Below are 13,796 nucleotides of genomic sequence, written 5' to 3' on the forward strand. Positions count from 1 at the left end.
ACAGACAGAAAGGGGCGAAAACATAACCTCCTTCACCTTCGGTGACGGAGGTAATGATCTCATTTAAGGGTTCGGACCATCAGGGTATTTTGCTATTTTGTGGAACAACGTCTGTGATTTTTCAGATTTCTCAACCACTTACTTGAATGTCTGAAAAAAAAAATTTTCAGGATGATATGGTAGAGAAGGTGTGATCGATGCCGTTTAATTTCAGAAACGTTGCAAATTAATCTGTGATGAAATGTGGTCTGTTATCGGACACGACATTTTGCAGAAGAACATACTTCACGAACAATGATCTCAGCAGGGTTCTGGAGGCATATGCTATCAATCTTTTCAATCCATTTTGTGACTTAATACCATTCCCAACCCCTGGGAACTAGCATCTACCCTTAACACCATTGGTTTCTTCATGTCACATGGAAGCAAAACGTCACCTGTCAGTGTGTTTTTGTGTACACAAATGCCTCATCTCACTTTGCAGACCATGCCCATGTTATGTGCTGGTTTGATAGATCAAAGATGGGGTGCAGTTTGGGACAAACTTTCCATTATAATTCAGTATTCCAAAAAATGACTTTAGTTCTGAAACATTTTTAGGTCTGGGGGCCTTCTCACTTAGCTTCCACTTTGCGTTGCAACGTGCCAATTTCTATCTGCACTCAACAAATGATATAAATACTCAAGTTCAACTTCATGGTAGCTCATACCTCCACAGGAAAGATGATAGGTGCATATTTATAGGAATAACAAGAACCGGAGGAAATGAGGGACAAAATCGGACTCGGGTATAATGGATAGAGCGTCTGTTATAAATCTGAGAGGTTAGCAGTTAGAACCCCAACCTCGTCATACCAAAGATTTAAAAATGATACGTACTGCTTCCTTGCTTGGTGCTCAGCATTCAAAACGGTTAGACAGACAAACAGTTATATGTTAGCATCCATAGTGCAGGCTTTGATGGGCCAAATGGCCTCCGTTATTTATGAGAAAACTCGTATTTATTTATTTTATTTAAATCTAAACAGGTTATGGAATTTGACCTCAGGGTCACTTCAAGGCAAATGGTCAGAAAGAAAGTCAAAAACACCAACAATTGATCATGAATTGCCAGACATTTGGTTGAAGAAGAATACAGTAAATTATTGCTTGTTTGCAGAGACCTCAATCATGTTTCCTTTGACATCATCCATGTGCTTGAGACCTCATCAATGTCTATTTTTTTCGCATTGGTGATGGGTATCGGAAATAGTTAAGCATTCATTTTAAGTCGATGTGGAATGCTAATTTTGTGGTGATATTGAAGGCAAAGGGGCCTCAAATGATGTGTGATATTGAGATCTGGTTTTGCATCATCAGGAGTGAAACTTGGCCTCCATTCACTCCCGTTGGCCACGGCGTGCAGTGCATACCACCGGTTCTTCTCATCATGTCAGCTCACTGCGTATGACCCATACCTGGTGGCTCTCGCTTGCATTTACCTCTCTGGAAAACTTGAGGAGCAACATGTACGCTTGCGAGACATCATCAACGTGGGCTACAGGTGATCCCTCGCTTCTCTTATTGCACCAAATTCTTTTGTAAGTCTCAGCGTTATTTGTCATAAACAACTTGCATGTTGGAGTGATTCTGGCTTATGGCCAACACACATCACGTGGTTTGACCTTGCAAGACAAATGTCTTTTTATTTATTTATTTCATCAGGCCCAATCAAGATACCATGTATTATACAGGCTGCAGAGCGTGAGCGGTAAAAGTTTGGAGCCTGTGCTAAATGGGGCACATTTCCAAAGTGAAGTGAAGGGCCATTCGGTGATGATCAGTTTGACAGCAAAGGTGGCAGTGGCACTCAAATTTCACAGAAAGTACAAAATTCAAGTGCTGCTGCGATGAAAAAATCCACCTGTGCCGACAAAAGATTATTGCTTTTACTTCCATATTTGTGAATAATCTTACACGGTAAAATTATCATGAAGCGGAATGGTCTTTCAGACAAAATTTGGGAATATAATACACAGTAAACCCTCAAATTCATGAATTTTGACCAATCATGGGCAACTTATTGTTCCGATTTAATTATATTTTGGAAAAGTATTTCATTTCGGCCAATCGTGGTTTTTGAGCAGAGTCATTGTTTGTGTCCGCGTGTACACTTACCTGCCATTATGAGCCTTTTGTTGTTTCTTGTAGTAATCAGACCAGTATATGGGAACGAAGCTAATTTAATCATGAATTGTCGTTGAACAGGAAATGACATGGAAATCCTGTAATACTAGCGCTACAAGATCGAGTCGACGCACAACAGTTAATAATGGCGCTCAAATGTAAAATGGACAAAATTAGTTGTGGCATTGAATTAAAAGGCTGAGAAAGGTTATAACATTGTGAGAAGAAAAATCAAGTTGTTAGGTTGGCAAGAGGTCAAAGTGCAGCATCTGTGGACCGCCATTATGAGATCAATGAATTGAATGTGTGGTGAATGCGAGTCAAATGTGGTAATAGGGGAGAAACCATTGCGGATTTACCAATGTTTCCACAAGGCACCCGGGGCCGGAGGCTCCAGTTCAACCATGGCAGATGCCAAAGAGATGGGATTATTTTGGAAAAGGATGCCATCTGATACCTTCCTTTCCAAGTAGGAAAGATCTGCTCCGGGTTAAGGTGGCCAAGGATAGTTTTACCCTTGTTTGATGTGGCAATGCAGCAGGTGCTTTCATCGTGCCCCTGATGATTTAACAGCCATTGTAAGTTCTACCTACATCACATATCTTTTGAACCAGCACAGTCGTACCCCCCTCTGACAGCATCACCATCCTGAGCTAAGTCTTGTGTTTTCTATCGATGGCAGAGGATAGTATGAATAAGTAAGTAATATGTTTTTCCTCACCCACCTTACTGTTTTGTAAAAAAACACCTCGTTTTGAAGTAAATTTACAAGGTAAAAGTTTTGTATTTTTGTTTATTAACCTCGCCATCAAATATGGATGGAGGTTAGTTTTCACCTCTTTCTGTTTGTTTGTGAACAGTATTACGGAAAAACTCCTTGACGGATTTCAACGAAACTTGGTGGGGGGGGTGAGGTCTGGTTCAAGGATCATGCCATTCGATTTTGGACTTGGTCCAAAATCCAATATGGCCGCTATGGCGGCCAATTTGAAAAAATATTTTAATTTTTTTTTTTGCATTTCTACATGTTTTAAGTGATTTCCAACCCCCCCCCCCCCCCCCAAAAAAAAAAATAGTTGTTAGAGAAAAAAAATTTTTGCAACTTTTTTTTAACAAAATTTCGATTCCTTTTTTTTGCATGTCTACATGTTTTAAGTGATTTGCAACCCCCCCCAAAATAAATTTGCAAATTTTTTTCAACAAATTTTCGATTTTTTTTTTTGTTTTTGCATTTCTACATGTTATGTGATTTCCAACACAAAAAACATGCCAAAATTATAATTGCGGCTGATTTTGGAACTTCAGATGGATATACCCACGTAAAATCAATTTCTGTCTCAAAGAATCTAGTTATGACGAATGAATTGAGTATGTAGAAGTTAAAAGTAAAAGGGAAAGTTGCAAACTATAACTGAGCACTGTTGACGTCAAATTGAATGAATAGGATATCAGGTTCACTTGAGTGACCCAGCAGTATTGGCGGCGGAGGTTTTGCACTCGACTGAGTGCTCCCCCTCGAGTTGTACACTGTATTTTATTGAGTTGTTTATTTTAGCTTTTCAAATAGGACCCACCTTCCTCTATTTTTCTCAAAGCCCAGGAACCGAACTCCTCTTTTCCCATTGGCCCTTGGTTTCCACTAATCTCGGCATTTTCCAGCAATTCTAAGGATGAGATTTCCATTTCTCGGCCTCACTTTGACCCCTTGCCAACCTGAAATTCAGCAATATGAGGACTCAGGTGAAGAAGTCATAAAATCTGATAGTGTGCAGGCTGTAAACTAGGCCAGAATAGCATTCACTGAGCACAGGCTGTGGTGTTCCTAGCGTTCGACTTGTGGATTAATTATAATAATTGCATATACAAAGAACCCCTTTTGAAAGAATCTGCAAATTTAATAAAAGTGGATCAAAAATACCTTGTCCTTGACATCTTAATGACTTGTGGGTGCCCGTATGCTGTCAAAACTTAAAATGTGGGCATATCTGTCGCCCTACCTTTGTCTGCAGGTGTCTTCATCGTGATGCGCAGCCATTGGATCTGGGGCCAAGGTATTGGGAACTGCGCGATAGCCTTGTACAGTGCGAATTCCTTGTGTTGCGGGTTCTTGGCTTCAAACTCACATTTGATCATCCACACAGGGTACCAATAATTGCATATTAACACATGACCAAGGATTCATGAGATGTATTTTGGAGCTGAACTAATTTTGCTATTTTGATGGGTGAAAGTAAAAGAGAGAACCCTGGCTTAACCAGATGCATACAATTGGAAGAAACATGTACATGCACCCTGCTGTATAGCACAGGCAGTATTTATAACTGAGGTAGGCACACTCGTTCTTCAGATTTCTTGATCCAGCTATAAACTGTCACCTTGGTGTTTCACTTGCAAGGAGAGGCATTAATATGCACACTGTCCATTGGAAGGACATTAAACTGGAGGACCCGTTTGAAAGCACTGTTTTCTGATGAATGTTAAAGATCTCAATGTTTTATAAAGAGTAGGCAAATTATTGCTGGCACCCTGAACAAATTGCAAATTCCTGCCACCTTCAGTTGAATGTGACGCCTGTCCAGCCATAACGCAAGCCTGGTGTTGGCTTAGTGGTTAGGGTGGGGGCTTGGGATCCTCGGGTCCTGAGTTCAAGCCCTGTTGGCCACTGAATTAACACACCAGGAGGTTGACTCAGCAAAATGAGCACCAGTGTACTGGAAAGGAGGACGCGGCATCAGCGGCATAGCCACGTCCCAACCATTGATGCAACCAGCAGCCACAGAACGAGAGAGAACGAGAGAGAACGAGAGAACGAGACAGACACACAGAGCCATAATGTGAAAAACTCGGTCCAAAAACTTTCCCCGGCAAACTCCATAATGGAGTGGGAATAATTGAGTCATGAAATTAGTGTTGGTCGTCCATGCAGAAAGTGTGTATGCAAAGGGTGTGCACTGCAAGCTCAGCACATGAATCATTTGTCCATAATCATCACCTCCTTAATCCCTCTGGATTTCTTTTTCTACATTTTGCAGTACTTGCTGTATTACTTGATGTCACTTCGTGACTGGCTGGGTCACACTCCTTGGAGCAAGGTACCTGTCGCAGAGACAGCCTGGGCACTCTTGAGAGACAGTGGCCTGCGGGGAGAGGCCTTCCAGAGATTTAAGCCTCAGCATGTGGCTGTGGGAGCAGTCTATCTGGCTCTGGAATGCCATGGGGTACAGATCCCAGGGGATAACAATGCCAGGCTTCATTGGTGGCAGGTAATAAAATTCACAGAAAAAGTAGCATTGAGTGAGTGAGTGAGGGAGGGAGGAAGAGTGGTGAGTGGAACAGAGGGTGTCATCGGTGTCAAATAAAATATCACCAGTATGTGCTGCATTCTTCCCCATCTATATTTCCTTTTTATCCCTCACAGGCAGTGTGTCATGACATCACACCACAGATGCTGTGGGATGTTGTTGCAGAACTAATCACGACCTACGACCTGGATGGTAGGGCCTAACTTTGCTGAACATTGTTTTTGAAAATGTGGTTCACCATGTTGCATCTGCATCAAATGGGGAAGAAAAAGATGAGCATGAGAAGAGAAAGTGGTTGGTTGGGGGCTGGAAACGTGACAGGCATTGGAAAGCCAGTGCATGAGAATTAAAAATGTGAGACTGCACCTTCGAGGTTGGGGACTGTACGTTCAACAAATGCAAAATGGTTCTTCCATTAATCCTGGATCCACAGCTGAAATAGCATGACCAAGGAGTGTCTTCTCTCTGCGTATTCAAAATGTTTTAAATGAGAGTTCATAGAATACCTTAACCTGCGCAGTCTTGAAAAAAGGACGTGGGGAGTGTGCGAGTGACAATTTTGATTGGTCGTGATGACGTAAAATACCATAATATTTTGTTCAAGTCCTGCTAAACGGGTTTTGGAAAGTGTCAAGAATACGATTTGTATACCACAGTGTTGAAGTATATAATTCAACTGAAATTAAATAAAGATTATACAGGTTGTTGAATTTTTTTTTCTGAAAGTATACCACCGTTGGTGCAGCATCTTTTACACCACCATATTTAACATGTTGCATTCATGATTTGTGCCTGTGGTTTGTGTCCTTAAAAATTATGTTTCCTGTTTGAATGATTTTAAATTGTTTGCTTTCCAGACAGGCAGTTCAACAGACTAAAAATATTATCTCCTCGAGGCACCTGCACATGCAGGATGAGATTCCATACCATTTATCAAATTCAGAGCCAAAGTATTGCTTAACTGCAGGTTTGTGTTCCGATTCATGTTCTAAATACAAGATTAAATTGAAATTCCTCAATCATAAACTTCAGTGTATGGTTGACGAATTTGACCTTAAATGAAGATATATGGGTGAAAACAACCTCCATCCACCTTCAGTAGCAGAGGTAATAAAAGGTCTCAAGTGGCATTGCATTACTTCCTGATGTGACTGCTAAAAGAAAAATAACATGGACAAAAGTATTTTGTGGAGAAAGATTGCATGGTTTAGTTTGAATGCGTGTCACAGGGAGTTATCAGTTTCCAGCCATGTCTCATGACACAACCCACTTAATCACAGTGGTCAACCTCTGGCTTTTGTTGAAATACCAACAACATTGGCATGAAAAAGAGAATGCAAGAAAAGGAATGTTGACAATTATGACTGCATTATTTACATCACGTTTGTATTTCAATCTGTAAAGTGGGGTGCAGGTGGCATTTCCTTAAAGGCAGTATTTTAATATCTGATTGTGCTTTACTTCAATGCCTTCCAGGCACTGAAGTAAACCACAAAGTTTGCCAGACAAGGCAATGTGAGAAAAACTTACCTCTTCATTCAAGGTCAAATCAGCATCTCAAACAGAAAACAAGAAAAAGAGCAAATCGGAGATTGCAGAACCTTGCCAGGAATGCTCGTGTGGTGTATTTTGTGTGACGTTTATGCACTGGTGTGTTACATAATTAGAACGATAAGTTTATAACTTCTGGGAGTAATGACCAGATACCAAGACGACCCACTTTGATGCAACCCTGCTTTGATCGGACACCTGACCCTAACCAATGACGTTTTAAAAAATATTATTCAATTGAATTTAGAATGGGATTAAAATAAATTGAATTCAAATCGAATGGAAGAGAAAGTAGGTACAGGACTGACTGCATGGGAGTAATCAGAAGGAACCCAGACAAGGAAAAAGCAAAGATGAAGTCATCAGGAGGAACCTGGATAGGATTCGCAAGTAGATGATAATTGTTGCTTCTGGGACAACCATTCAAATGAATGTGGAAAAAGGGAAAAACAATCTGACCCAAGCCCCAAAAGCTCAAAATGGCAGACTAAATTCCTCCTCACCTATCCCCTTCCCTCCCATATAAGCAAATGAAAAATTGAGACTTGCTGATTAAAACACTTCTTCCCCCAACATAATCACATTCCTTTTATATTTTCACTATATTCAAATAGCAAATGAATAAATATTTTTTTTCATGTTCTACTTTAGGGAATAACTTGATTTTCTCATAACATTCATTTCCATAGAGTATATTCACAAAGAATAACTTGGAACTTGGTTCTTAGTTTAAGTATCTTTGTTGAGCAAATATAAAATGATAGACTTCTCTTAATGCTCTTGTCTGACCACCTCATCAGCCATATTATTTTGAGATTGTAGTAAATTGTTTTTCAATTGCTCAATTGATAACCATCAAAGTTTTCAGTCCATTTAAGGATATATTTTCTTTACATCCTCCAACTTATTTGTAATTAAGTTTATCGACTTATTTGTTTTATGCACTTTTACCTTTGTTATTTATTCAATTTTTATTTATTTATTATTATAATTTTAATTTATCATTTTAAAAGCTTCAATAAGACTTACTTGATATATCTCACATTAATTATGTTTCCCATTTAAATACCAAGGCTGATTACATCTCCACTCTTTGGTTTGGTTATTGCATGGTTCTATCATAAATAAATCAACAAAAAAAAAAAACGGCGGTAGTCCGTTAAAATCCCCAACCCAATATCTTAACACTCATACTTATAAATAGAAGGGAGACTATTGCTTCCATTCTCCAAAATATATATTTTATCATCAAAAGCTCATAATGCTTTCTTATTTACCTCTTCTGTATATAATTGATGTTTATAACTTCTTATTGTATTCATTTTTCTATACTCTTCGTTCTTTAAGGTTAAACAGTTGTAATAATGTTTAAAGTTTATTGTTTCCTTGATTATATTTTTCTTTATTCCCTTTAGCTTCTTATCACACCTTTCAATGTTATTGTTATCAATGTACTTATAAGCATAAGACTTTGATCTCAATCCTCTTAATTCACTCATTACCTTCCTACCCAATTCATCTTTAAACTTACCAATAACCTTTTTATTCTTTGATGAAAACAACACATCACCTGACTTATAATTACTTGTATCATATCTATATATAAAAAGTTGAAAGTGTGTCTGTCTGTGTGTGTTTCTCTGTGACCGATGAAGATGTGTGAAGTGAAAAGTACTGGACTGATCCTCACCAAACTTCACATGCTGACAGAACATGTACCCGGGAGTGTCCCGATGTAAAAGAATTTAATTGTACTTCTGACTTCCGGTTTCCGAATTATGACGTCATCACTTGATTTCGTAACGTTAATTTTTCAAGTTCAGAGCGATTGACCTGGGGCTAACGCCATTTGCAATAGAATGAAAAAATAATGCAACAGTCAATTGAAGACAATGACTTCCGACTTCCCGGTTTCCGAATTATGACGTCATCACCTGATTGCGTAACGTTAATTTTTCAAGTTCAGTCGATTGACATGGGACCAACGCCATTTCCAATAGAATGAAAAAATAATGCTACAGTCAATTGAAGACAATGACTTCCGACTTCCTGCTTTCCGAATTATGATGTCATCACCTGATTGCGTAACGTTAATTTTTCAAGTTCAGCCGATTGACATGGGACCAACGCCATTTGCAATAGAATGAAAAAAATAATGCAACAGTCAATTGAAGACAATGACTTCTGACTTCCCGGTTTCCGAATTATGAATTCGACATACTTGCAAAAATGACCGTATGCATATTATACCGTATAATGATATAATTATCATCTGTAAGTCATATTTTATTAACATTTTCTTTGTTCATTATTGTTATAACCATGGTTATAAAAACCATTTTTATTGTTACTGTATAACGTTTTTACGTCACTTCGGCCTGGATTCGGGATCAGCGATCAAATAATGTAAATCACGATTAAAAATTATTTTTTGATGATGCGGGAGTTATCTTTATGAAAATCAGTAGAGGAAATGTACACCATGTCTGATATTTGGGTCTTTCATGACTCAGACGATGCCTTTATCTCCAGGGACGCATCATTCCCCATGCCAAAAACCAGAAGCAAAAGGGTCATCGCCAACGACACGGATTCCAAATTGCCAGGGTATTGTGTTGTTGTTTACTATTCTCTCATGTGCACGCGTTGAATATGAAGCTCACTACATTCGCTATTGAATGCTGTATAAACACGATCGGGTTTGATTTCTATGTTGCAAATATTAAACGCTGTGCGGTGTATAAACACGATCGGGTTTGATTTCTATCTTGCGAATATTGTATCCACACTATTAAAAGTGTGTGTGTGTGTGTGTGTGTGTGTGTGTGTGTGTGTGTGTGTGTGTGTGTGTGTGTGTGTGTGTGTGTGTGTGTGTGTGTGTGTGTGTGTGTGTGTGTGTGTGTGTGTGTGTGTGTGTGTGTGTGTGTGTGTGTGTGTGTGTGTGTGTGTGTGTGTGTGTGTGTGTGTGTGTGGCAGCCTCTACAATTTTACAATTAACTGTGACATATACTCCTTCAGACCCGCCGTCATCCACGGGATTCCTGTGCAGAACACGGGTATCCCTGCGAGTATATCAATATTATCAATCATATCCTCAAAATATCACTTGTTTTAATTTCTAATATAAAACTATCTGTATCCAAATATAACAATGATACATTATCCTTATACTTTGGTTTTAAATTATTATAGTAATAGTCATACATTAACAACTTTGACAAGTCAGTAATTGATGTTCCAATATAAATTGGTTTGTCCATTACAATACTCTCTTTTTTTTCAAATGAACAGCACAAAAGTTTTCTGAAAACACCTCCGCTTCCTTAAAACTTCGTCGATTAATTAATTTTGAAGCCTGTTTCCAAGATGAAGAAAGTCTTATGTTTTGCCGATTCCTAACATTTTCCATAACCTTTCCAAATACAGCATTATTCATTAATTTATAAAAGTCCTTATCAAAATATGTTTTTGCTTCTGTTCTCCTTTTTGTATTGAAAGCAATGTACTTCTTTAACCAATGACTGTTTAAATTTCAAAATCCTATGAATTTTCCTCACTCTCAACCCAGCAGACAAATATTGCCTCAAGTTCTTTTGATGCAAAACATAACTTTCTTAATCATTTAATGTAGTAAGCAGTTTTTCTGGAGATTTACCTTTTATATTGTAAGCCTGGTGTTGGCTTTGTGGCAAGGGTGGCAGCTTGGGATCCGAGGGTCCTGAGTTCAAGCCCTGTCGGCCGCTGAATTAATACACCAGGGAGTTGACTCAGCCTGTCATCCTTCCAAGGTTGGCGAAATGAGTACCAGTTCCAGTGTGTGTACTGGTATAGGGGCACTGCATCAGCGACAGTCGCGCTTCAAGAAATGATAGCTACCCCGGCAGCTAAGCTGCTATACGACCACCACCACCTTTTACATTAAATGACTGTTGGTAATCACTTAACCATTCTTTTCTTGGGCTTTCTTTATCAGGGGCATAGGGTAGGTCTTTATGTTTGTTATGAGGTTCTTTTGGATATTTTAAATCAACCTCAAAATAAGATCCAAATTCAGCTTCATAAAATTATTTTTGAGAGGAGATAACAATGTCTTGTAAAACTTTTTCATAAACCCATTTAAGTTTTCCATAAGGTAAAGATTGAGACATAACCCACCCATACAAATTGTTAGCATCAGAATACATCAGGTAAAAGTTGTCCTCATTCTTATAATCAGGAAGATATTTGTTATTTGCTTTTGCATATCTCTTGGAACATACTTGAGATATTCCTCCTCTTTTAGCCTTCTCTATCATTAAAAGCATATCTAGATCACTGATTAATTAAAAATCCTGTTTTGTCATTTTTAACATGGCACTCCAAGCCAAACCCAGGGCTGTGTAATCGTGAGTGGGGTCTAATCCATAAGAATTTTTATTACGACAGACTGTTATAAAAGTCTCAAACACATCAGTCAATAACAATACATCAGTTTTAACACACAAATCGTGATATTCTCCAAGATTCTTTATATTAAACTTCTCCCAAACATTTTTCGCTTGTGTATAATCTCTATCGGAAATATGAGTTTTATTCAACTTGCAAAAGAAAATTTCCCTTGAAGGAAGTTGTGTTTCTTTAAACTTCTCAAATGAATCCATAGTCATCCGGATATAATCTCTTCTTGATTTGGGAAATGCGAGTTAAGATTTGGTAATTTTTAATATTTGATGTTAAGTTAGATAATGGACTTGCCATAAACTTGTAAGTAGTTTTTCTGTTGTGTCTGTTTGTGGTGAGGATGTTGATGTCGTAGAGAGATTCACTTACCTTGGCAGTGATATTCATGTCTCTGCTGGCTGTGAGTCAGAGGTCAATATACGTCTGGGTCGGGCCTGGGGAGTCATGGATTCAATGGATCATGGGGTGTGGCACTGCCGGTACCTGTGCGGGAAGACGGAAGTCCGAGTCCTCAGGTCCTTGGTGCTTCCAGTCTTGCTCTATGGATGCGAGACTTGGATTCCGACCAAGGATCTGAGACGGAAACTTAATTCCTTTGGTACCAGGTCTCTTCGGAGAATCCTTGGCTATCGCTGGTCGGATTTTGTGTCCAACGAGTGGTTGCTGAGAGACTCGGATGAGATTTGTTACATGCATAGTCAGTGAGCGTCAGTTGCGGCTGTATGGACATGTGGCTCGTTTTCCTGACGCTGATCCTGCTCACCAGATACTCTCAGCGTGGGAGTCTCGTGAGTGGAGGAGGCCAATGGGCCGACCACGTGCCTCGTGGTTGCAACAGGTTGACCATCATCTCAAGGAGATGGGGATGGGCCTGGCATCTGCCTGGGGGATGGCCAGCCGGAGTCCCCTGGAGTACCGGTAGAAACCCATACCTGACATTAACTTGCATGTGTCAAGAAATCAGATATGGTTTATGGGGGATGTATGAATTGTTTTGGTGAATGAGATGTATTTTTGATCTGTGTTAGGAATGGCAGAAATATCTCCAGATGTCTTTGAAAGTTCATTTGTAAATAGATGTGTGTCATAGCGAGCGTTGTTGTGAAGAAAGACAGGAATAAAGTTTGGGGGCTTGAAATTAAGATTACAACGGGAATGAGCAGAACCTCTATATTTACCAGTAAGATGACAATGATCCCAAACCTTGACCTCTCCCTCAATTTTCTCCTCACAAATATGGCAGATACTGTTCTTCCTGCAGTAGATTCCCTTTTCTCTCCCTTTGTTAATGACATTGGTTTTTAGGTTTTAACCATAATTTCTCGAAGTCTTATACAGTCTTTTTCCAATTGTCTTACAAACTCCTCTGAGGCATCTTCTCCTCTATAAAGTTCTAACTTGTATTTATCACCAACAAATTATTTGAGAAAATAACAGAAACCACAAGGAGTATGTTTTTGATATGTATTTGTGTACGATTTATTTGGATTTGGAGAAACAGTATCTATCTTTTCAAGGATACTTTCAAAATCAGCATATATCACAAACGGATGTTTTATAGATTTGTTAAAATCTTGGAATGATATGTTTGATCCTGCTTTTGGTAAATTGATTCTGGTTGATTTATGAATACTTCAATATTTTGAATGTCGATTTAATCGTTCTTTTGTGTGAAAGGAGTTGGGACATCTCTTACAAGGATACGTTTTACATTTTTCTCTGATATAGTTGTGATTTGGTTAATCTTGAGAAATTTTTGATATCAGCATCATGTGAATTTTTCCCCAAACTATAACAAAGAAGGTCAATGTGTGTTTCATCATTTTTATAGTTATTTGAAATTTTTAATATTTGAACTTTGTTTGTATCCGTTAATCCATATACATTAACAGATAGATTATTCATTTCCTCAAATTTAGGAATATCTCTCAATGACATTGGAAACTTTAAATATTTAACATTTAGCGTATTCTCGTATTTCTTATAATGGTCAACCCTTTCAGGTTATCATTGTGGAGGGTGTAAGTGAGCAAGAACAGACCATAGAAAACATTTATTATCTTTGTTTTGAATATTAACGAATGCTTTCTGAAGTTTTACCTCTTTTGGTAAATCAAGATAAGAAACAGTTTTAAGAGGATCTGATTTTAAGATTTATATATCTAAAAAGATTATTTTTGTAATAGCAAATCCACGACCTACTACAGTGTTATCAACATCTTGTTCTTGTCTTTGGAGTTCATCGTAAACATCACATCTTACAAAATCTTGAAATGATGTGATAAAGTGAGGGTTTGTCCTCATATCGGGAGTAGTTTCATCACCTTCTCTTTCCAT

General features: G+C 38.5%; 1 protein-coding gene across 2 annotated transcripts in view; it reads left to right on the forward strand.

Moving 5' to 3' along the window:
* CCNQ (cyclin Q) overlaps positions 1-6,178 on the forward strand; it is a 10,921-nt gene extending 4,743 nt beyond the window's left edge. For both annotated transcript variants that reach the window (XM_085898244.1, XM_085898242.1), the window contains 4 exons: positions 1,360-1,543; positions 4,176-4,308; positions 5,199-5,429; positions 5,585-6,178. In XM_085898244.1, the coding sequence (XP_085754370.1) occupies positions 1,360-1,543; positions 4,176-4,308; positions 5,199-5,429; positions 5,585-5,671 (635 nt within the window). In that variant the 3' untranslated portion in view covers positions 5,672-6,178. The remainder of the gene's footprint in view (positions 1-1,359; positions 1,544-4,175; positions 4,309-5,198; positions 5,430-5,584) is intronic.
* Positions 6,179-13,796: the final 7,618 nt, after the last annotated feature.

Source organism: Eptatretus burgeri, chromosome 10 (assembly GCF_056783735.1).
Source record: "Eptatretus burgeri isolate ZD-2024b chromosome 10, Ebu_testis_v1, whole genome shotgun sequence".
Taxonomy (NCBI): Eukaryota; Metazoa; Chordata; class Myxini; order Myxiniformes; family Myxinidae; genus Eptatretus; species Eptatretus burgeri.